General features: G+C 42.6%; 1 protein-coding gene across 2 annotated transcripts; it reads right to left on the bottom strand.

The window, feature by feature from the left end:
- Positions 1-176: 176 nt before the first annotated feature.
- LOC136427859 (ADAMTS-like protein 1) lies at positions 177-24,686 on the bottom strand. 2 transcript variants are annotated; one of them, XM_066417051.1, is made up of 24 exons: positions 24,259-24,686; positions 18,131-18,227; positions 17,422-17,558; positions 16,687-16,848; positions 14,828-14,960; positions 14,102-14,315; positions 13,229-13,423; positions 11,681-11,915; positions 11,140-11,410; positions 10,369-10,523; positions 9,536-9,713; positions 9,032-9,189; positions 8,503-8,681; positions 7,451-7,593; positions 6,913-7,040; positions 6,260-6,388; positions 5,345-5,527; positions 4,775-4,915; positions 4,216-4,425; positions 3,609-3,789; positions 2,944-3,166; positions 2,367-2,571; positions 1,692-1,814; positions 177-1,524 (listed from the first exon to the last, which is right to left on the bottom strand). In XM_066417051.1, the coding sequence occupies exons 1-24, from the start codon at positions 24,605-24,607 to the stop codon at positions 1,376-1,378; spliced, it is 4,278 nt and encodes a 1,425-aa protein (XP_066273148.1). In that variant the 5' UTR covers positions 24,608-24,686; the 3' UTR covers positions 177-1,375. The 2 variants fall into 2 exon arrangements, with proteins under 2 accessions (XP_066273148.1, XP_066273149.1); XM_066417052.1 differs by lacking the exon at positions 13,229-13,423.
- Between the last annotated feature and the right edge of the window lie 629 nt (positions 24,687-25,315).

Below are 25,315 nucleotides of genomic sequence, written 5' to 3'. Positions count from 1 at the left end.
CAATAGGGAATTGGGTTGCTAAGCGGCTATTTCAGGGTGCTAAAGGTTACACTTGAAGATATAATCTTCAAATTCAAAATCCATGTACATTGTACCAGTCGCATCTATGGTTTTGTAAAGTGGTCATGCAAGACAGTCAAGGACAACTGCAGTAAACAATAATATTTTGGTTTGAATCTTGATCATATGAGGCAACTTTATTTCAACTCGACAGAGGACAGGAAAATGCATATCAGCTTGGGAGTTCAACTCTCAACAACATTCCATCAGCGACACTTCGGCAGTCCTGTGTTCAAGTTCATTTGTCATTTTCACTTTAACTTTGCAACTATTAGGTCCAGTGCAGACATAGCTGTCCCCTGTGTTACAGGTAATAGAAGATCTACAAGAGTGAGATGATGAAACTGTACTCGGTGGCCCTACGACAAACTTTGACAGCTCACATAGTGTTTGTCAGGGATCTTTGGCATTTCTTTACAGTTCATATATCAACATCTACGTTGTAAGCCCATGTATAGCTTCCTTGTCCTACTTAAGCTGCTATGGTTGACTTTTCCACAAATACAAAATAGATATATCATGGCATTTAGTCAATTCTTTTCGTTTTGAGGACTACTTTCTACATAGTGTTTGTTAGGGATCTTTGGCATTTCTTTACAGTTCATATATCAACATCTATGCCTATATATAGCTTCCTTGTCCTACTTAAGCTGCTATGGTTGACTTTTCCACAAATACAAAATAGATATATCATGACATTTAGTCATTTCTTTTCGTTTTTGAGGACTACTCTCAAAAGGAAAAATCTGTGAGGGATCAATGAGTAACATGATTGAAAACAAATACCTCATCATCTGAACTTCTCAGTGACTATTTTTCCCACTCTGTTTTGGTTCTAGAAATATCTAAAAGAAGGACCAAAGAAATAGATTTGCTGACTTTGTATTCCTATGTGTGTGACAGGTTAGTTTTGAACACAAGGCAAAATCATCAGCATCAAAGATCACCACTATAGAGCCACATTATAATACAATATATTATTCACAAGTTCCTGGTATAATAAGTGGCTGACACCTGTAACTACATAACACTTGTCTCTAACAATGCATAAAACTAAAGACGAAACTGTGCTCTAAAACTGTTGCATTGAAGATCTTCTCTACAATTATGGGTGAGTGAACCCCAAAACAATCTGCTAAGGTGGGAGATTTTGCTGCTCTGTTCTTACTGCTCCTCCTCCTGTTCTTCCTCCTCGTCCATAAAACAAAGGATGAAACTGTGTTTTAAACTGTAGCATTGAAGATCTTCTCCACAATTAAGGGTGAGTGAACCTAAAAAACAATCTGCTGAGGTGGGAGATTTTGCTACTCTGTTCTTACTGCTCCTCCTCCTCTTCTTCTTCCTCCTCCTCCTCCTCCCGTGGTCCTGTACAACTCTCACAGCAGTCCTGTTGGTACCTCGCCACGGAACACAGGCGCAACTTCAGCACCAGCGAACAGTAGTTGGATGTGTCGGTGCATTCATCTGGTGAAGATTGTGTTATAATATTGTGATGAACATAACATGGCAAAGCCGCATACTTGTGGGAAAGGACAATCAAACCTGTCTATATAGTGGCCACTCAAGGGACTTGAAGAAAATGGTCACAGTTCAATGGAATATGGAGAAAATCAGTCTGACGACAAACTTACCAGCATCACAGGGGATGAGGTTACACCTCTGTAACATGGGCGGCTGTTTCATGTCGTCACAGGAGTTCTCCGCTTCCCTGTCTGTTCCCAGGTACACACAGGTCAGGGTTCTCGTCTGCTGACCTGGAAACAAGACAAGAAACAGGTGAAAACAGGCTCATACAGTACAGTGCACTGACTTCATTTAATCGTCTTTGATCAATGTTAAAACTAGTAGGACAACGTTTACACTGTCAACATCATATGGTCACAGAAGTACATGTACCAGAGTTAAAGTACTGGTCTGGATTCCACTGTCATGTTGGTACAAAAGCACCTCCTTGCAGATTGAAAAAGTACTACAACCACACTGCGCAGATCAATCCTCCTTCAAAACATTTTTCGAACATTTAAGAAATATTTTACAGATTTGCCACAGAAAATTTTTCTTCATTGTAGTAATACCTACATGTATTGTATATGTCCATGTGAGCAAGATTGTACCAAAAATATCCTCAAGAAATTCCATATTCCTGCCATGATAAGTTGTGGAACTGCCTCTGGTGAGAAAATGTGACATTCAGAAGTTCCAGTGTAGAGCCATTATGCCCACCTCAGTGCTATATGAGTCAAGTGAAGTGGACTGCTTAGCTGCTAATGCTACTGAGATTGGAGCAAAGCAAGAAGAAAACTAACCGTGCTGTCCGCATGTTACTGAGCACTCCCCCCAGTCGGAGGCTGTCCAGACGGCTTTACACCGCGGGGCGTAACACTCCTGTCTTCTCTCTGGCAGCGTGGCACGGTTACACTCCGAGAAGTCCAGCTGCGTCCCATTGGAGGCCATGCAACGAACTTCACGCTCTTGGTATGCAACGTTAGGTCTTAAACACACCTCATCGCACTGGAAGAAGAAAAAAAGGATGCAAAAGATGCTGGAATCCATGATGGTAATTAGGTTTAACCTTTTTCTTTCTCCTCACAGTTTGTTTAGCGAAACTTTTATGATCCAATTTCTTTTTTGCAGAAATTGAGAACTGCCTGAAAAGTGGCAAGATGAAGGGGAAAAAAGTGCAAAATTGAACAAGTACTAAAATCACATTTTATATCTATAAATAAAATAATTTTCAGAGTAATATAATGACTGATCATTTAGCAAATGCTACTCCTGCCTTGGGGCCACAAAGGGTAGGTAGCTTTAGGGCTATAGCGATGTTTCAAGAAGGCAGGAGATGAGAACTGTATTCAGTCTGCAAAGATTTGGCAGTTAACTCACCATAGACCATGCGGTGGTGTTCCACCGTGGTGGCTCGTCGTTACAGTAGCCCATGTTGCACACCCGGGAGTCCACCGGCCGGTCTTCGTCCAACACCTCGCAGTAGTACTCATCCAGCTGTTCCAGCCGACCGTCGTAGATTACCCTCTCACAACGCACACCCCGTCTCTCCACTCCCGAACCACAGGTCACAGAACACGCTGTCCAACCAGACGTGGCCCACCTGAATGAAGTTCCGGGTTTAAATAAAACGTGGGACTTAGTGCTGCCCTTGCATGGATACGCATATACTAGAGAATGCAGAATATTTTCTTACCCATCCTTTCCAAAAGTGTTGACATATCTTTGGGATGAAAATTTGTCTTGAGAGAAAGACTACATGTACAGTTATAGTTCAATCTTGACAGAAATATACTAGCCTTTCACCTCCCAAAACAAAGTCAGGTACCCATTTTTACAGTGGAGTGGAGTAGGGAAAGTGCCTTTCCAAAGGACACAACTTCCAGTCAGGTATCAAACCTAGGACCTCTTGATGTCGTGTCTCCTTGCCTAGCCACTCGGCCATTTGATGCCATGAAAAACCAGTTCTGTAATGCCAACATACTTAAAATGAAACCTACAGTATGATAAGGCACATCTTAATACCTGCATGTTACAACACTTACCTTGGCGGACAGTCGTCAACATTGCATTGCTCGTAGATGACCTCAGGTTTGGGAATGTTGTCGCAGTAGGCGTCCGGTACCTGCACTTCATCGTTGAAGCAGCGGAGGATGCGGTAATACCTGCCCGTGTTGCCGCACGTCGCCGAACACTCCGAGGTCTCTCTGGGCACCCAACTATATCCTGGGGGAAGAGTAGGGAAAAGACATTGCCAGCAACCCTCTGTACATGTACAGTACATGTATATAATTTCTTGTCATCTTGAAATATATCCTCAAAATTGTAGTGTATAGTGGTGTAATGCTTAGCAGTCTCATCTCTGTGTCACAAGGTAAGGGTTTCAAATCTCAGGCATTCTCAGCATACTAAGACCAGGATCACACACTCACATACCACCAGTAGGGGTTGCTGTCCTCCAGACGGAATATTGTAAACAGGTGCCATGCCTTCAGCATATTGAAAAACCAGTAGCAACTCTCAAAATAAGATCAACTCTTACTGCAGCTTGTTAAATCCCTTTCATACTTTCATAAATAGTTGCCAAAATCAAAGATTCTATTTTGCAAAAAAAAACACCAACCATAAACAAATCTTCATTGAATCTCTTACCAGAAATAGACAGTGTGAGATTAGCGCTGGCCGCTCCTGCATCGTTCTCTCCCTGGCACTTCCACAGCCCGCTGTCCTCCTTCTTGATGGCCGTTATCCTGACCACATGGCCCTCCTCCAGCAGTAGGATACGAGGGTCTCCCTGCTGTAACACTCGGTTGTTGTGCAGCCAGGTGATTGGGGGCTCGGGGAATCCCTTGATAGGACAGGCTAACAGAACAACCAGTCAGGATTACAACATACAATGTATACCATATCATGTATGCTAAGATTTCATCAACATTTGCATCTCTTTAAAGGTTGCCAGGACCTGTCCCTGGTTCCAATCAGTAACTGGGAGACCCCGATTAAATCCTGCTGTACGTCTTGTATGGATTGACCTTGGTTCATAGAACAAGTTGTGTGCTTAAAGAGTTGATTTCTCCAAAGAAAATACATTCTAAGAAACATATTTTGGGATTTCCAGAAGAAAGCAAGGATGCCATATTCATTGGTCATTCGAAATCTATGGGACGCTTTGCAAACTTCCTTGTGCAAAGCTTCATTTTTATTTTCATACCAATGGCGAGCTGCTCTCCTGTCATCCTGGCGATGGTGTCCTTTTCCTTCTTGCCCGTCAGCACGACGACCTCTCCGTTAGCGCTGACCAGTGCGTCCAGACGGGGCAGCAGCCGCAGGTCCTCCACCAAGTGGGGGTGCTCTGTGGAAAATACAGTAGTATCACTGGCTTTCACACAACCAAAGGGACCTGTCCCTGGTACTGAATGCACCGTTTAAACAGTGATGGGGCCTGTCCCTTGTGCTGAACACACCATGCATGCAGCGGAGGGGTCCTGTCCTTGGTGCTGAACACACCATTCACACAAATGATGACGGGACCTGTCCTTGGTGCTGAACACACCATTCACCATTCACACAGATGACGGGACCTGTCCTTGGTGCTGAACACACCATTCACCATTCACACAGATGACGGGACCTGTCCTTGGTGCTGAACACACCATTCACACAGCTGAAGGGGCCTGTCCCTGGAGCTGAACATACCATTGACACAGCTGAATAGACCTGTCCTTGGTGCTGAACACACCATTCACACAACATCATACCAAAACAAATTGCCACATCTCACCTAAAAGGATCAGAGTTGAGTCTCTCATGTCCTTTCCCCCGGGGTTGCCAGCCTCACATCTGTATGCCCCTTGGTCACCTTCCGAGGCATTTGTGATGGTCAGGGAGCCGTTGGGGTGGACGTTGGCATTTCTCTCCAGTGTCCCGTTCACTTTGTCCCAGTTGATGAAGGGTTTGGGAAAGCCTGTGTTGGAGGAATAGAAAAAAATTTTTTTTTCCCAATCAATTTTGATATGGGAATGAAAGGCGATCACAGTGAGGTAACTAAAACATAATAAACTCTATCTGATATTTTTTTTAAAACACAACTTGAGCATATAAAAAGACAGTTATCAATAACAGTATGTGTAAACCTTGTTGTGTGAAGCCTGTTTGTCCCAAATGCACAGGCTAGCCATTGGTATAAGCCTTTAGCAAGATCAAAATTTGGTTGCACTAAACCCAAATTAATAAGTACATGTTAAGTAGAAAACAATGCTGTGAGAAGCTTCTTCATATAGCTTGAAGCAAGAAAACCACAAGGCTTATGTTTAAAGTAATAGCATGTAATGACTATACCCTATGAATTCAGATAACATAAACCATGATTAGCCCAGGCACCTATTTGTTACTGGGTCCCGCATCAATGTTAACTCCATGTTAAAACCTTCCAGTGTCCCGGCCATGCCCAAAAATAGCCTGGTAGCTGCAGGGTGCCCAATGGGGCCACATAGAGGTGGTCAGCGCTAATGGAGAGGTCATCGTGCTGACGGCAAGAAGGAAAAGGACACCATCGGCAGGATGACAGGAAAGCGGCCAAAAGTGCCCCCCAAAAAAGCCCTTTTTTTCTCCAATTGTGACCTAAGCATTGGACAGTTTACCAAGTACAAGTTACTCTTCAAGTCATTTTTGAAGTCTAGAAAAGAAGTCAACCTACCCCTGACAGGACAGTGGACTGTGACAGTGGCCCCAGGCTTGACCTTGACCTTCCCTCCAACAGTGACAGACACAAGGTCATCCTCCAAATTGTTCACCTCTGCGTTCCTGAACAGAATGTCTGGGGCCTCTGTGCGGACAAAAAGAAAAATTCATCAGTTTTTTTCCACAGTCTGACAGCATATCCTAATTTCCAAGCAGATCTTCATGGGTATCAAAATCGTATCAGCCAGCCAAAATCTGAAGATTTTGGCTGGATGATACAATTTTGCTCCCATGGAGATCTGCTTGGAGATTAAGCATATCCATGTATCTAACCATAAACCTAGACATCTATCCTCCATTAATAAGTATCAGCATTTAATTTATTACAATACTTGTTTGGTTTAGAGAGAGAGAGAGAGAGAGAGAGAGGGAAAGAGAGAAAGACAGATAGAGACACACAGACAGACAGACAGACAGAGAGAGAGGGGGAGAGAGAGGGGGTGGCTAGCCATCGTTTTGTGGTTACCACTAGATGGAGAATTGCTTTCTGAATAACAATGTGGCTAGATGCTGTAGACGCCCTAGGGAATAAAGATAGAGTAACCAATAATAACACCACAGTCAACTAGCCTGACACAAAAGAACATGCTTCTGTCTTCTTGATGTTACCTGCAATACTGACTAGTGAAGTGTCTGAGTCTCTGCCAGCTGCGTTGGTGGCTGTACAAGTGTAAGAACCAGCGTCTGTGTGTCTGGGTTTGCTGATTGTAAGGGAACCATTTCTCCATAGCTGGTACCTGAGAAAAAGACACAAGCTGTATAAGAACTCATCTCTTCCTGGTCACTTGAAAAGTTAAATACTTCTGTAAATGTTTAGTAGGGAGAGGTTTTTTTTACCTCATTATAAAAGATATCCCCAATTGCAATCTTTGAAGGAATGAAGCTAGCTCACAGTTCAAAGTGTCTACATGGCAGGGCTGTTTCCAGCTTTAAATTGTCTTTGTCCCACTCATTATTTTGGAGCCCATGTTGAACATTTTTGTTGTTAAATCTGTCATTCTAAACATACCAAAACAATTTCATGTGATGAAGTTCAGATTTGGTTAAGGTTTGTTGTTCGAATGGGTGAAATTTCCCTCCCAACAAGCAAATTTCCATCCCAGAATGGATCCGGAGGGACAGGTCATAGAAATCCTAGCGCACCAACCTTGGTTCATTTGGCATTCCCGCCCCATCCTTGGTCCATGTGATTCTGGGCTTGGCTCCGGGAACCTCACACAGGATGGTGATGGACTCCACACTAGCCGCGATCACTGGGCTGCCGACATACACCACCACACGCCCTTCAGTCTGGGCAGAAAGAAAAGAAATCTGAATGCATTTTGTACAAAGTATTTTTTCACGCCAAGTAGCAGTTTACTCAAGCAACTACTAGATATAATTTTTGGAAACGGTCAGATGTTTCAAGTAGCATCCACTACTTTTCGTCAGTGACACTGAGCATGATCTGTCAATCAGCAGGTGTAACAACAAACTTTAAATTGATATACAAATAAAGTAAGGGGTATCCCTGTGTAGTGGTCTACGCTTCTGTCACTTACCACACCTGGTTCAAATTATGAGGAACCAGAAGGCCTGAGTTCACGCCCGGGTAGGACACCTCCGGACAAGAGGCACATTGAGTCATACCAAAGACTTTATAAAAATGGTACATACTTCTGAAACAGTATGGAAGTTAAACACACGCCAGTGGACTAGCCCCCTGCTGCAGTGATTGCACCACAGTGTGGCCCAGGGCTACAAAATGGAGATGGGCACTGCCCTATACACCTTATGGTGTGGGAGGATTTAAACTTTTAACTAACTAACAAATAAAGTAAAGATAATTGAATACTGCTATTTGGCGTATCTTATTACCTGGATGTATAACCTTCATTGATGTATTGTATTTTCTTGTTGTTGAAAATTTCTCATAGGTGTCACTTTTGTCATCAATCTTTTCAATACCCATCACACTTATAAAGAAAAGTAGGGGTCCTTCCCTGTGTGCCAGTGTGTCAGTGTATGAAATAAATCTGTCTGGATATGCAGCTTGTACTGTTCAGTACAAACATGGTGTGGTAATCTTTTTTTGTTTGTTTATTTGAATTTTCTTAAAAGTTAGGTATGGAAGTGATACTGTACTGTAAAGTAATTTGTAAACCACGGGAACAGAACTAAGTACATGCGTATACATTTGTTGTTATATTGCACCTTTACCTTTAACATGGGAGGAATGCGTTCCCTGTAGATGACAGGTGGCTGTCCTAGCCCGGTCTGCTGCCTCTCAGGCACTGTGGCGGCTAGCCTGGGAACCTCAGGTGCCTTCAGCTCATCAGGTTTAGGCTGCATACGTACGGCAGGGCTGGGGGTGGTAGTAGTCTCAGTGGTCGTACCGCCTGGAGGGAAGACACCAAGATACATCATCAAGTAAAAACATTCCAGTCTAAATTTGTTCATTTGTTCCTTCGTTCAGATCCTTGTAGTGCTAGGTGGCACATAAGGTAACAAGTTTCCTTGCAGTTTTAGTAGCAGGGTATATATTTTTAGATGGAGGGGTTACCCTTCCCTTTTAACATGCTCGAGGCACCTCCTCAAACACAGGATCCCTATTTTACGTCCCTTCCAAAACACCCGAGCTGTCCTGCCATACAAGCAAATGTGTATGTGCATTGCGAGATCTTGACATAAAGTCATATGCATTACAGGGCTGTCCCCAATACATCAATGAAAGGTGCCTGTACATTACCTATAAGGTGGAGTCTGATGGATTCTTGGGATGCCCCTGCCATGCATGTGAAGGTGCCTGTCTGCATGGCCGACATCTTCATAATGGACAGGGCTCCACTCCTCATCTTCTTCACTCCCCTGTTCAGTTTGGTGATCTCTTCTCCATCATGCTGCCATCTGTAAAACACCTCTGATCGATTAGATAGAATAAAGCTTGTGTTCATCCAGTAATTCTAATATCCTAACAGTCAGAAAGAAGGTTATGAAGAAAATAATGAAAAAAATTCTTTTTACATGAGCCAAAGGAACAATGTATGTCTTAATGGGAAAACTGCATAATTTGTATCATTACCCTACAATATCTATCCGCCAGTTTTCATCTGGAGGGGGGAAAGTTGTGTAAAGTGCCTTTCCTAAGTGCACAACATTTGTGGCATGTCACTGGGATTCGAACCCAGGACCTCTGTGTTCTGGGCCAAACACCTTAGCCGTTATACCACGACGCCACTGTCACTACACTCACCTGATCTGTGACCTCTCGAAGTTCTTGACAGGACACTTGACGACGACACGTGTGTCGGGGTAAAGGAAGGCATCAGCCCCCACCCACACTCTCACAATGTTACTGTAGGACTTCTGGGTGAAGTTAGCTCGGCGGGGATAGATCTTAGGAAGCTGCTCTCTCTGGGCTGAGGAGGGCTCTATTTGGACAGAAAAGCAATCAATCAATTAATCAATCAATCAATAGATTACTCAATGACTAATTATTCTATCAATCAACCATATGGTGCTATAGGACTTCTGGAAGTTAGCTCGGCAGGGGTAGATCTAAAAGCTCCTGTCCCTGGTGCTGAACATACCATACATACAGCTAAAGAGACCTGTCCCTGGAGCTGAACACACCATTCACATAGCTAAAGAGACCTGTCCCTGGTGCTGAACACACCATTCACACAGCAGAAGGGACCTGTCTCTGGTCCTGAACACACTATTCACACAGCTAAAGAGACCTGTCCCCGGTGCTGTACACACCATTCACACAGCTGAACACACCATTCACACAGTGAAAGGGACCTGTCCCTGGTGCTGAACACACCATTCACACAGTGAAAGGGACCTGTCCCTGGTGCTGAACACACCATTCACACGGCGGAAGGGACCTGTCTTTGGTGCTGAACACACCATTCACACAACTAAAGGGACCTGTCTTTGGTGCTGAACACACCATTCATGTGGTGCTCTCTTTGAGCTGAGGAGACTACTGTACAGACAGACAACTTGTTAATCAATTAATGGCTCAATGGATTAACAAGCTGTCCTGTCAACACCATTGCTGCTATGTGGATGTGACCAGACCTTTCAGATACAGGGTGAAGCTGTCGTTGACAGGTCCGGCCACACAGGTGTAGGTTGCCTGGTCTGAGTCTCGAATCCCATCGATTCTCAGTCTCATCTGGTCGTCGATCAGCAGCCGACCGCCGGGTACAACATCATACCCATTCTGCTGCCACCTGGGAAATAGGGCATGATATTTGTCTCCTTGTACATAACAGCTTCAATTTGATATGATAATCATACTAAGACAACTGAGAGATTTGTACTGTCTGATTGCTTTATGGTTAAGTTCAACATTGTAGTTACAAATGTCAACACTGGACAAGCGCATCTCTTTCGATAGATATTTTGAATGCTGGTTAGCCACTCTTTTCATAGCTTTCCCATCCATATTAACAAGAAATTGAAGATCTTCTACCTCCATGAAATATGTCAGAAGCCACCCAGCTGTCCTGACTCAAGGCCATTGACCTTGCCAGGCAGGCCAGCTGTCTATGGACAGCACCACGTTACTTTCAGGAAGGGAGTCTTAGCCTGTAGTGCTGCAGGACCTGAAAATACTGCTAGGGGTCCCAAAATCTTTTGTTTCTTCAGGACCTACGTACAAAAATTCTAACAAATGATCTATCAAAAGGATCTTGCTTTAGGTGCAAACACAAACACACAAAAAAAAACAGTACCCCATCACAGAGGTGAACCTACTTTTCGGAGGTAATAAGTCTCGTCACCATGTATGCTATGGTACATTACAGTCATTCTGACTCACAGTCATTCTTGCAAAAATCTCCTAACCTTATTTTAGACTTGTCGAAGTTCTCCACCGGGCATTCGATGACGATATTCGTGCGGGGAAACAGAACGGCGTGACTTCCGATCTCCAGAAAGATGGTGTCCACCTCTTCAGTCTGGCTGTAGTTGAACTTGTTGGCGTAGATGACTGGGCTGGCCGTTTGCTGACTCATGTTTGCTGGCGCTGTCGGTCCCTTCAGTTCCTCTGGAGAAGGCATGCTGGGCCGACCGATGGGGGACAGTGCATCCTCTGGCATTACTGTCTGGGTGAATACTGGCAAAACACAAATAGGGAATACGAATTATACCTTGTTGTACAATTACAAATTACAGCTAGTAGGTAGTACGGTACCCATCTGAGTAATGAGGCTGTTGTAACATAATCGCGGCACCTCCTTGAATACAGGACCCCATTATACGTTTGCTTGGCCGGGTCTAAAGTTTGTTCCAAATACATAAAATTAGCGAGAAATTTACGATAATGAATGAAAGATATTCAGAAGAAATATTTCACAGAGGTGCGAGACCTTCGATGTCTTGTTACCTCTGTTTGCCACCTGTGCAGATGTTAGTGGACCAGGGCTCTGTGGGACAGGACCCTGCGGAACAGGGCGGCCACGGCTCGTACACGGCGGCAGGTCCGGGCACGCACGACGGGACTTGGGCTCTGGCTCATCCTTGCACTTGAGTCCTGAGGGGTCATACATGACTCCCATGGCCTCCTTCCCTTGACAGACTACATCGCGGGACTGGAAACCTGCACCACAGGTTGCCGAACACTGCAAATGAAACAAGACTTTATCATGTTGCAGTATGCATTTCGACATTACCACTCGAAAATACTAGGTATGAATACCGCAACTAACTGTCCAGCAAAATTTCTGTCATTTCTTTTCAATACTGTATAAGGCCATCAAAACTGTCTGCCGCTCAAAAAAGGACTCTGACCCTGGTTGTTGGCAGTTAGATTTCAATTGTAATTTTTAACTCCGATGATATACATTACATGACTGCCAGCTGCAAGCAAGAGAAAAAGACAAAATTGCTAGCTGGTGGAAACAAATGGAATACACAATGAGAAACTGATGTTTGAATCTTAAAAATGAATAAGAGAATGAAAAGATGGAGTAAGAATGAGTTGGAAGATGAATTGAGGTGATCATCATGATGCTACATTAAGATCTGTGGTGCTCACCCTGAAATGTTTCTCCACCGCCCCCCCCCCCCCCCAAGTCTGACACTAAAGCCCCTATCTCACTGGAACAGGGGCATGTTGGCGACCTCGCTGCATCCTGAATTGGATTTGTTTTACCCTTCATGCAACATTGGGAATATCATGCAAAGCGTGCAAGTATGACCAAAAAGACAAGAAAACAGACAAAGCATTAAAAGATTTGTTTTTCATTGATGAATTTCGTTTTGAGCTCTGTCAAATTGCCCACTTGCAGTGAGGTTGCCAACGTACCCTGGGTTCAGTGAGACAGAAGCTTAACAAATTGTGTCTGATGTGGAATCGTAGATGAGGATAATGAGCCTGGGACATGGCTGGTTGGGGAGAGGATGGTGAGATGAATGAGTCATGGGGATGATTTAGTTCATGAGGTGTGAACATACTAAGCTGACAGCATCCAATGGTTTTCCCCTGTGCTAACAAACAAGCCTCTTGTGTAGACATTGATTATACCGGAATGCACAATAAAGGTCTTGCTTCATTATACCTGATTACCATCACTGTGGACAGCTTTGGAAAGGTTTTGAGTTGATACATCTTGTATGATTAGAAGTTGTATGGTTAGAAGTTTCTTTTCTATGTAAAAAAGTATTCAGCATTTTTGACGTAAAATGTATGGGCTACATTTTGAGCCGAGATATCCTCTTTCTTTATGATTAAACACAAGGTACAAGCTTGAAGGTTCGTCATCCATTTAATAGACATGAGATGCAGTTAAGACCGCACAAAGGGTTTACTGATGCTGACTTTGATTCCTACAAAATGTTAACAAAACATTTACCTGACCTGACCTGACCTGAGAGAAAAAAGCATTGCACACTGTCAGTTTGGTATGTCGAAGAACTTCAGTGCGAGACCCACCTCCAACCACTCCCCAATCAGCCAGCTGTAAGCTGCCGTTAGCGAGCAGTCCCTGATATTACAGGGGCGCTCCGTGGGGGGCTTGCTGTAAATGTGACAGCGCCAATCCTCCACGTCCAGGTAGTACCCCAGGCCCTGTTTTGCCCTACAGTGGACCTCTCGCTTTTCTATTCCACGACCACAAGGCGCAGAGCACTGAGAACAAAATCTGAGTCTCAGAGAAAAAACACACTAATACAGGAAAACCTTTCATCGCTTTTTAAATCTTATTATTTTTATCACATCTACTTCTGATGACATCTCTTCCTTAGAACAAGCAGAGTTTGAAAAGCTTCTCTTGCCCTCCTACCTTCTTTGGTGCAGAACATCAAATCTAATTAAAATCAAATGAATGGTATCAAAGGAAATAAAAAGGGATCATTAAGTTTAAAAAGTTTCATACAACAAAGATGACAATAAAAAATATGCTTAAAAGATACCATCTGCCCAAGTTGTAGGGCGAGTTGTAGTACTTTGTTTGAGAAACAGCCTCATCCTTTTTTATAATTTAATTCAGAGTAGAACTCCACCATGCACTTAATCAACGACATGCCAAGAAATTTTAAACACACCCAGAAAAAGCTCACACAAAACTACAATTGTATAGTACTTACTTTCTTAAAAACTATGGAAGAATTTCTACTGAGCAGCCAGAAGGAGAACAACTTGCAGCACAGAAAGTGTAATGGTCCCAGGATAGTTCCTTGAGGAACACCTGCTGCTAATTGAACTTGAACCGGAACAGATTGAGCAATTTCACAGCAAGTTCATTGCCCCTTGCACTCGGCCACCTCCCACTTCGCACATGTTACAAACAAGACACAAGAAACCTACCTCTCCCCATGGTCCTACGTTCCATTCTGGAGAACACGGAATATCATCGTTACAGCTGATCTCTGCGGGAGGTCTTGGCTCCTTGCACTCTTCCTCCGGAACAGTGACTGTCGCCTGGTGGTGGGCCAGCTGTGACCTTACACAGGTGACCTCCTGCACTTCTACTCCTCCTCCACAGGTGGCCGAGCAGCCTGAAATGGTCTCCACCTTCCACCTAGAGGTTATAGGGAATAATGTTGATGAAAGGAAAATGCTGTAAATTTGCATTTGGTACAGAGATTGTTGTAGGTTATAAAAAACATTGCAGGGCTGTGTCCAAGACATGGAACCATTGACACTGAAACTTGAATGAAGCGAAACATATTGTCTGGAGAAAAGGAATTATTGCACAGAAGTAGGCCCATGTAGTAAATGACGTAGCAGGATTGCAGCATACAGAGCACAGACTCTTTCTTGTGGCTACTCTATTTATCATATTCATCATAAATGTACTGAAAACATAGTACATGTAGTAGGGTGCACAAGCAACATCGACCTGACAGATATGGCAAAAAGGTGCAGAAATTGATACTCACAAACCAGTTGTCTGTCTTATAATATTATTCTACAACACTTAAGAGGCAAAAGTGTTTATGTCAGTCCACTGACTCAGAGGTAATCTTGCATGTTTCGATAGCATTCTACTACTTTCTGTCTTGCCTATACTACAGTAAGAGCTGGTCCCACCTGGCACCACATGGAACCAGCACATTGCAGTCCCGGGTCAGCAGAGCAGGTTTGGGAATATCGGCACACTTCCAAACCCCTACTTTCTCATTGTTGTCTCTCCGCACACATACGTACAGGGAATGTTGGGTACCTGCAGGAGAAAAGTGGAAAAAAATAGAAGAAAAAAACTTAATCATCTTCACTCTGCTTTAAATCACCAAACTTTAGAAAGAAGGTGATGTTTTTGGTAGCATTAATGTGTTTTTGTTTGTGGTTGATATGAACAGCATGAATGGAGAAGCTAAGGCAGACAACATTTCCTGTTTAGTCTTGACTCTTGAGTCTTTAGCCTGAAGCCAAATCTGAGAGCTCCCATCTTCTTTATCTCAGTAAAAGTAGTAGCGTGTGAAGACCAGTGGTTTGTGACCCTGCCTCTGGACCAAGAAGTTGTGAATTCAAATCCCGGCTGTGTCCAACATGCATGCATGCTGCTGGAAATTAGGGTCACAGTCCTTAGGATAGGACGTTAAGCCAACCGGGTCCAAAGTTCATTGTACTTGTTGAAAAGAGCTAGACAAGTGGAATTTCCCCAGTACAGTGAACCAGTAAATACTGTTCATAGCATCTGTATTCTCTGTCACAACAGGTGGAAGAGTGGTTCGACTGTTTATTGAATTCAGTTAAGCAAAACTGGTTCAAGATCCCTTTCTTCCTTTATCAGAGTAAATAACACCTTCTTCACTCATTGTACATTTATTGCTTCATCCATTAACGTTACATTAGTTATCCAAGTCACATTGTAAGAGGCAACAACATCATGGCCATCCAAATTTGCCTAAAGTCACTCCATGGACTTACACTACTTTCCTTTTATCATAAGCATCTTTTAAATGTTCAATTTAAGACTAGGGCACCATCCGTCCACTGTCTCCAGCTAATAAGTCACAATAGTTTATGCTCACTGTACTACAAGGACCACATCTGGTTTGTTAATGGGCAAGAAGTTACTGTCTTACTGACATTTGGCCACAGATACAGGATCTAGCATTTGTTACCTGGCAATAGATCAAGGCAGGGGGAAGTTAACGAGTGCCAAGGTCGCCCAAGGGCACCAAGCAACGATAAATTTTACATTCTGCTCAAATTTACAGACTGAGCCAGGAGGATTTCTGTGCCCATTTTCCTAAAAATGTTGGACTCCATCCAATAAGCAGACCTTCCTATGTTAGCTAAATATTTCAAGATGGCAAGACCTAGTGCATCACCCACTTAATGTTCATTTGAGCATTGAATAGAAGAGCAAGTGGTGGTATATGTACATGCAAGTGACTGAATGAGTGAGGGAGTCAACAGGAAAGTGACTTAGAGAGAGGTGAATGAAAGAGTAAAAAAGAGATAAGTGAATGAGTAAACAGTAGTGTCACGAACTGAGGATCTCCATGGGGGTCCCGACAATGCTTTACCCTGGATTCAGAAGAACCCTCTATGTATTATGGGAAGGATGGCAATTACGCGAAACTTGGTCGCCTTTTTATGAATTACAGGAATAAGAGAGCGAATTACAGGAATAACTGAGAAAGAGAAAGAGAGCCCAGAGCAAGTACTGTAATTCTTGATTTGCTAACGGTAACTTAATTTCAGTCACTGGTCAACTGCTAAAATTTCATCATCGCAAATACTCGATTATATATGTAACTAACATTTTACAAATGAAAGAGATGTTCGTTACCACAGTTACAATTAAATGCCCTGAACTACTCCCTTTCCTACCAACTGCTGAAATTACCGACCGCAATATCAAATGGATTTACAGTAAAACAAGCAAGAACACTGAAGTGACCGGGTTTCTCACACATTTTAATATGTGATTGGCTTACCTCCGATGCACGATGCAGAGCAGGGTGTGTACCCCTCGTATCTCCATGTAAACTGCACGGAGGGCGAAGGGGCGATGTCCGTGGAGAACAGGGGAGAGATGACGTTGATGTCGGCATTGCAGGGGGTCAGGTTGCACCGCTGCTCGTTTGGGGGTATTATAGCTGAGGAGATAAAAACAAGAAGATTTAAGATTATTACACTGATGAGAGTGTAGCAAGCCCAGTGACACAGCCATCAATGACACCCTTGTACATACATGTATCAACAATGACAAAGGTTCAGACAGTCCTTAAATGATGTCTGGCAGTGACCATAGTAATTTAGTCTGTGAATTACAATGTCTAAAGACATTCCGAATGTCGCTTCCATAAATCACTAGTGCTCATTAGGCCCCAGTAAATTCATTTCCTTGGTTATCAGACATTTCTACATTAAGATTTAGCAAGACGTCAACATGAACACATATGGCTGGAAGGAAACTTGAATCTGACTTTATTCCTTTCTTCATTAAACCTCTGTGTGCAATAGGTACAGACTTTCTAATCAGACAAAAATGTTTTCCTGTTGATCTTTCAATTCGACAATCAATTGTTAATAAGAGTAAGACTGAGGACCATGAAATAATGGTGGTGTTGCTCTAACATTTCTTTTCATTTGTATTCACTCTGACTCTTTTTTCATGATTTAAAAAAAAATCTGAACCAATAAATTGAATTGCTGCAACCTTAGATTACCTGGACACCTGGAGAAGGGCAGGTCGTCTCCCACAATCGTCTTGAACAGCGGCAGGAACAGCTTACACCTGACAGGTCTCCGCTGCACACCTGGTCCGCAGGTGGTGCTACAGCTGCTCCACTCACCTACCACAAACCTGCACAGGTGTACAACAAGAGATATCCACCACTTAAAAATCATGACCATAGCATGTCCAGAACACAAAATATCCAAACTGGAAGTTCTACAGTAGTATCATAAAAAGCCGTTAGGTGGCTAAAATCTCATCAAGACCTACACACATACCAAATATCAAGACAATCCATCTAGGCCTTCTTGAGTTATGCTGTTCGTGGACACAGAAAGTACATGTCTAACAAATCCCTGGAATTCTTGCAGCCATCACACAAAACTATCCCATACTATCCCACCAGGCTCGCTCCTGAATTGTCGCCAAAGACCAAAAGAAGCTTCAGTACCAAGGAAAGCTGCCAGGGAAAATCTAATTCTTTCTTTGCTTGGTCAAGACTTTGATGCCGGTCATACCATGTATCATTCGCGATTTATCCCGATCTGCCGTACCCACCTCAGGCCCCGGATTCTGACGGTCATACCAGGATTTGCGGATCAGGACTTCGGGAATCATGGTATAAACGGAGTCTTAATCACATACTAAATTTCCTAACAATCTGTCCATTCATGTCGCTTCTGGAGCAGGTTATATTTCACCTTGGTATTTCTGTGAAGGGGTCTCCTCTTGCCTCTGGGGGTTGGCGATTTGATGAAGACTGGGTGTGGACAAATATTGTTGGATGCAGCTCGTGCACTGAAGAAGAAAAGAGGATTGTCATGATGAATCATTGGTCTTTATTTTATTTCCAAACTACCCTTTTGCAAAACCATTAGAATTGGCAATTTTTGGATCTTAATTACAGCTTCACGAAAATTGATAACATAAAAAGGACATCCACACTATTCTTGGTCACAAATATGTACATTGGTTATATTCCCACTAATCCTATATGAGGAGAACGACAACAGACATTATGGTCAATTGTGATTTGTTATAGTCCTGTCCAGAAGAAGGAGGTAGAACCTCAGACTGAGGACAAAGCATGATGCTTTTTCGTTAGCTTAAGTAGTGCAATGTGGTTTCGCAATGGCCAAGCACAGCAGGATACCAAGTGTGTTGGGTTCTTTAAGTGCAGAGGTTTGACGCCTTCAGGCTCCCTCATACACAGGAACCTCAATGTGACTCTTTTACAGTTGTGTCATAGGCCCGGGCGCAAACTCGGGAAGGCAGTTGATAAATCACACCTTCAATTAGAGCATATCTAGAATGCCAGGTCCCAGCCACAACAGGGTGAGATGTATTCATCAAATGAAGGAATGTCATTGATGTCGCCCTAGAGTGACGGACATGAGTCAGTGCAGTTTCAAATCTTAAGAATCTGGCAGGAGCAGTAATGAAACTAACATTCATCTCTTTTTCCCTTTTCTTCTTTAAATTTGATTACTAGCACTATTGCTTAATTCATCAAATAGCTTTTGACCTCTCCTGTGTTTCAGTTGAAAATTTTCTTGCTCTCCACTCCTGAAGTTCTGAATGAAGTACTGTACATTTGTAGTCCATCCTGGGATGGAAATTTGCTTGTTGGGACAGAAAAAATGTTTCCCCCACCTGAACTTCATGACAATGACATTGATGAAAACATATTTTTGTATGCCTGAAATAATAGATTGAATAATGAAAATTTAACAACATTGCGAGGGACGTCACAGAAAAAAATTCAAAGCTGGAGTCAGCCCTGACCCAGACAGAGCAAACTCTCCAGATAGACAACTGTCTCTCTCTGCTTACAGAGGACTGCACTGGGGTAGAATTAATGCAGGGAAAATACAGCATTTAATGACACAGAAGACATCACGGATGGGGCATAATGACTTACAATGCTTACCTATCAGAGGGCTGTTACTTCGCATGTAAATACAAAACATTTCCGGCGTTTGCACAATGTGTACAAGATGCCAGAGGGATCCCAAGACAACATTTTAACCAGTACTAGGAGATCATATCTGTCAATTAATTATAACAAGGAGAGAAAGTCAAAAAGAGTATTTTCAACCTCCATAAACTGTCCGAGCCATTTATAGGATGCAATAACACTGGAATGGGTATAATGATATCAAGCTAACCTCTCTTTCCACAGAAGCAACTGTAACATAGTGCATGTATGATTATATTACAGTATATTTGAATTAACTATGTTAACATTGAGAAGAAAGAGAAACTGGGTTGAAATTGTCCATTATTGTGATCATTTTAGCTTCTCTACTATAAGCTAATCCATTCATCAAATTGGTATTGGTCACTAAAGGACGAGTCAACAAGAACTTGAGGTATTTACTGAGGGCACAAAGTTTGTGTTCTCAACCTATCATGTTGCAAAACAAAACTAATTCAATTGTATCATTGCTTTCTGTGCGCTTGTGACTCGACAAGTTGACATATTTGACAAGGAGCCTACTGCAAGTAATCTCTGAGCAGACGTAGGTTCAGTTCGGCATTTTTTTGGTGGTCCAGTCATTTTCATATCTTTGACAAGGGATGCCTAAAAAAAAGATGCACGTAAAACAGACCCAAAGCCTACCGTATCTGCTTGGAGATTAACTGCAAGCTGCACTTTGAATCATTGAACCCACACACACTCTTTGTACAAATAAGCCATTGAATCAACAGACAGAACAACACTTAGTGCATATAAAACAGCAGGGACGAAAGGACCTTGGCCAACCCAGGGCACAGACCATGCCAGGTCCTGCCAGGTTTCATCCAGTCCATGCCCATCACCCACTTCCTACATGTGGTTTATCCAGCAAACATGGCAAATGAAATTTCACGGTCAATTTCTGGCTGACCAGGTTTCAGTGGTAGCTACTGGAGACCTGCTTCTCATTAGCAGTCTGAGCACATGGAAAGAATTGGAGCACAGGAGACCCAAACTTCAAGTCCAACGCCTATAAAATCTATTGCTTCTCATATTGAAAAAAATGTAATGCTGAACTAAGTGGGCTAAGCAGTATCAAAGAAGAAGAAGTGCCGCTCCTCTGCTTGGAGAATAGATATTCTGTTATTCTGCGTTTAAGAAACATAGTTTCAGGGAGTAAATAGCTAGATGAACTTCGTCACGAGGGTCATGTTCTCCTTGCCTGCCTGATTTTATCTCGACCTCTTGCTAATTTTTTTTTACTTCAAAATGTCTGCAAACCAAGCAAGTTCATTGATATGGCATGGCTTCAGACAAAGTTGTAAATTTTGTAAAAGTTGCCCTGCATGTTATAGTAGGTATAACCAAGCAGTGAACACTACAATTCCTTGGAGGTGGGACCCTCCGAAGGATAATATCATCGCTGAACTGTAGACTAGTCCCTACCAGAAGTGATCAGTAGTGTTCAAGTTTTTTATCTAGGGGTTGAGAAGTGGGACCCTGCAGTTACACAAGTACAATAACAATTTATTATCTGTGTTTGGTGACCCTCAAAACTGGACCTCTGGGAAGAACGACCAAGGCCAACAGGGCATTCCAGTCTAAATAAAGGTTATTGATTGATTGATTGATTGATTGATTGATTGATTGTACAAGAACATTATTGTACATGTATCACATGCACCCTAATAGATGTAAATCTACCAAAAGTTAATTGGGAAGCAGAAGCAGATGAAAACAACCTTCCCCCCCTTCTTTCCTCCGTCCTAAAAGGCCTGTCAGACTTGGTTCCTCATCAAATGGAATTTATAACCCCTGGCAGCCCCTGAGTGGCCCATAAGCCTACAAAGTGGGCCCTGTGCCATCAGCCCATCAACTCCAGCCTACATGTTAGCTGCCAAGGTCAGGTCAGATGGCTGTGGGGGAGGGGAGGGCAGGAAATCATATTGACAATGATCTTTTGAGTAGTTTCAGAACTTTTCATTGTCAGAATCAAAGAGATTAGGCAGCAATTAACTAAATCAAGGGTTTTTTTTAGAACAAAAGTCAGCTAAGCTGCTTTCAGAGTTACGTTGTAATTTCCTGTTTGTAATGTTACTCCAACCTGCGCCAGTCAGGCCCTGGTTCTAACAATTTTTTTTATCTAAAAAATGCATTGATTAGATATTGCTTTGATTAGGATGTTGACTTGAAACCAGTGATTTTCAAAGATTTCATGGCCGCAACCATATCATACAGAGACAACTGGTGCAAAACTACACATCTATTCAGATTGGTGTCCGATTTTGACGAGCGTGTAATTCCTAGAGACAACTCTGTGGGTTGAAGCTGTCTAAAGTCTAATTAACAAAGGGAAGCCAGAAGAAGTCCTATCAAGCTGACAGTCTCACCACATCAGTTTACTTTCTGTTCTGGCCTGAGGGGAAGACAGATCACCCTTCAACCCTGTCTGTGGCCTGTTTGTGCTCAGGGACACAAAACTCACAGACAAACGGACTTCCAGCAAGTTCTACAGGGACTGGGGCAGGTCTACAGATTTAAAGGGGCCACCAAGCAAGCAAGGATGGACATGTGTTCACTTTGGTGTTTGCCTGTTAAATAGTTAGGGTCAACCCTGCAATGTTGCTCATATATATCTTGGTTAAACTGCCAGAGAAAACCGAGCCGACAAGAAAGGTTACCAAAGTGTTAATGTTTCAAGGGATGATATATGTTGCCTGACATGCTAATGTTACTATTCAAATGGTACTATTTATTTGAGAGCCACAATTTTAGGGGAGAAACGTAATTCTCGATAATGAGTTATCAAAAACTTAGCAGTATTGGGAAGAAAGAATATCATTTACTTGAAAGTTCATCTGTGTTGGACTGTTGGTTAGAAGTCAATATGTAACGTTATCAAACTTTAAGTTTAACTGCTATTTCCAACACAAGAAGTTGGACTTACTCACATTTCGACTGATCAACTCCAGAATATCAGAGACTGCCAAAGGCCAGCAAACTTCCAAATAGTTATCTCAGAAGGAAGGTGCCTCTGAAACTGAGGAAAACCTACATGTAGGGCCACACCAAGGGGAGGGAGTCTCTCATCAACCAAAAGTCCTAATTCTCTCCTTTTTGTATCAGTGCCAGTTCGCTGCCATATACAGACCTTCAAAAGTTAAATCCATGTCTTGTAAGCTGAGTGAAGGCCACACCTTTCAAAACAACCAAATGTCAGAAGCCACTAACTGTATTCACTACTGCTATTTACTACTAAAGTACAGCATGCAGATTCAAAATTGTTTGTTTTTGGACTTTTCATCCACTTTTCTTCATTTCAATCATTTTGTTTGGATGACGAACATATACAATGGTTTAGTAGCACCGTCTGCTACAATATTCTCCCTTACTGACTTGTGAGTAGAGAAGAGTAGAGTAGATCTATTTGGCCATTATCATTATGCTCATAATTTCAATTCTATAAAAAGTATAATTTCTATACATGTATTTGGTACCTTACTGCCTTTCATAGGTAATAATCTTCAAAAAATATCCTATCCATCCCTTCTCCAATACCAAAGCAGCCAGTGTAGCTTAGAGGCCAGACTCCCAATCTCTATATTGTATAATATCAATCGTGTGGGTTAACCCTAAATTGAAGATTTTTTTTGTTGAGAAAAGACACCTGCAGTGCAAAGTTAAGTTTGTATTGTCCTGACGAAGGTGACAGACAGTATAAAAACTTTGGTTGTGTTACAAAGAACTTTCCTTTTTAATATCCAAAGGGCAACTGCACTATTCAATTTTAATTTTCAAGTAGGACAAATATGGCATAGATCTACAACCATACCAAGTTGACCTCAGATCCCCCCTTTGACACAGATAATGCCCTTGGGCTGTAACATAATTATGTCAACAAAGGCTGATCTGTCTTTCCACACATGGTAACAGTTTACTCAGCACAGGGCATTTCCTTTACCAGATCACTATCTCGGGTCTCAGTTTCATAAGTGATGCCTTAAATATGGTATCAAGTTAATCCATAAATTAAGGTGTTAATAGATCTGTTTTGAGCATATTTTGACACATAATCCAAGCTCTAAATGCGATAGATGTGTTTCAAAAAGGGGGGTTGGAACAATATTTTCATAACAAAAGAAGAGGACTGGATACACATTCAAGATCGTGAAAATAGAAATTAAACACCTCCCATCATTACATAATGGAATAGCCCTACGAAAAGTTAGATAAGACTTCAAATTTCAAAATGGAAACATTCATAACAACATTATCCTTATCTTGAAAATGTATCAACTTGAGACGGAATTAAGCACTTCTAAGGTTGTTTTGATTACTTGACAACAATAACTACGTAACAACAGAGGTACTAAATAGATCGGTTACTCAGGAAATATTGACAGACCAAATCACAAATGTGTCCAGACTGATAGAAACAGTAGCGACCGTCCCTGTCCCGTATCAACATCATCAGGATGATCCCTCAACTACAAATTTGTCACTTGAGATCACTGATAACGTATAAGGACATCACATCAGTTGGCAGCTACAATTTGTACTAATTATAACGTAGAATACGTATCAAGTTTAAACCGATTAATCATAGTACAGTATTCCCCGCGACCGTATAATCAAGGAGGTTGAAATAGGTATAATCGACGAAACGAAAACACCAACAACTTTTCACACTTCTTTCCTTTCCTTGATCAATTGATGGTTTATCTTATCAGTGATACAAATTCCCGAACACTTCCTCCTTCACTCACGGGACAATATCGAAGATTGACGAGCTCAGCGCTCCTCCATGTAACGGTTCAGCCATGCAACTCAGGGAAACATCTACAGGGAAAACAAGAGTTACATTCTTACCAGTCGGGAGGATTAAGAGGAGAATGTTCAGGATTCTGCGGAAGACATCCATGTCGCTCGGGTTGCGTCTCCGGTCAGAGAAAGTGCCCTCAAGCCCATTCAACTTGCACTTGACCGTGAGTATATAATACGGCTGTAGTCCACCGCAGCCAGCCCGATCCAAAATGGCAATGGCTGGTGTGGTTACCGGAGGGAATCTGCGGTGGTGTGTGTGTGTTTGAAACCCGAGCTCACCGCCGGTATTTCCCCGTACGGGACGGTCCGACAAGGTAAACACACATGGCCCACTGGCGCTGCAGGATAATTCATGAGACATGACAGCGGCATGGCAGGCATCGTAACGGCCCATCTCCGGGGTGTTTGTACACAGGGTCCGCCTGCGGGGGGCTGGACCCTCCCTGCCGCTCCGACGATGTTAGAAAGGCAGCAGAAATAACAACTGAAATAGGTCATAACTGCCCGGGGCCCGCAGGGGGCACGGCCCTTCACTAATCTGAGAAAATAAAATAATCTCGGACCCCCAGAGAATCGTGCTGAGAACACTGTAGAAGCGGAAATGTTCGCGATGGTTTTATGTTCCCGTTTTTCACGGTGACCACTTAAAACCACCGCGATCATTCATAATATTACAGTAAAAAGCTATCTGCCAGTTTCGACCGCGAACTTCAACCCACCGCCAACACTTATAATATTTCTCCAGACCGCAAAATTAAATCCTCGCGAACGTTTCCCCTTTAACTGTAATGTAAACGTTGTTCTCCGAACACAATCTATGTCTCTTCATTTGCACTTCTTTACATCTATTGACTTATTATCTTCCTTCTTTATCTCCTATTGCGAATTTTCCCGCCATTTCAACCACCCCCTCACCATGGTTCTCCTTCGAATGGATTGAAGACATTGAAGGACATCATCGGGCGAAAATTTGTGCAAAATTTTGGCACGTAGATCCAAGGTTATAGAATTTAGAAAAGACGACAACCTTTGCTGTCGCCCTTCCGAAAAAGCGCATTGACAATTCAAGGCCATTCTATGAGTTAAGGTGCGGACTAGGAAA

Source organism: Branchiostoma lanceolatum, chromosome 2, assembly GCF_035083965.1.
Source record: "Branchiostoma lanceolatum isolate klBraLanc5 chromosome 2, klBraLanc5.hap2, whole genome shotgun sequence".
In the NCBI taxonomy this organism is placed as follows: Eukaryota; Metazoa; Chordata; class Leptocardii; order Amphioxiformes; family Branchiostomatidae; genus Branchiostoma; species Branchiostoma lanceolatum.
This window is presented reverse-complemented; position numbering and strand designations above follow the sequence as displayed.

Excerpts from the sequence above, each read along its gene's own strand:
- LOC136427859 (XM_066417051.1), bottom strand. The coding sequence starts at position 24,607 with ATGGGCCGTTACGATGCCTGCCATGCCGCTGTCATGTCTCATGAATTA. Across the intron at positions 11,916-13,228 it reads TGATTGGGGAGTGGTTGGAG|TGTTCGGCAACCTGTGGTGC; the intron begins GTGGGTCTCGCA and ends TTTCATTTGCAG. Across the intron at positions 10,524-11,139 it reads TTCGACAAGTCTAAAATAAG|GTGGCAGCAGAATGGGTATG; the intron begins GTTAGGAGATTT and ends CCTATTTCCCAG.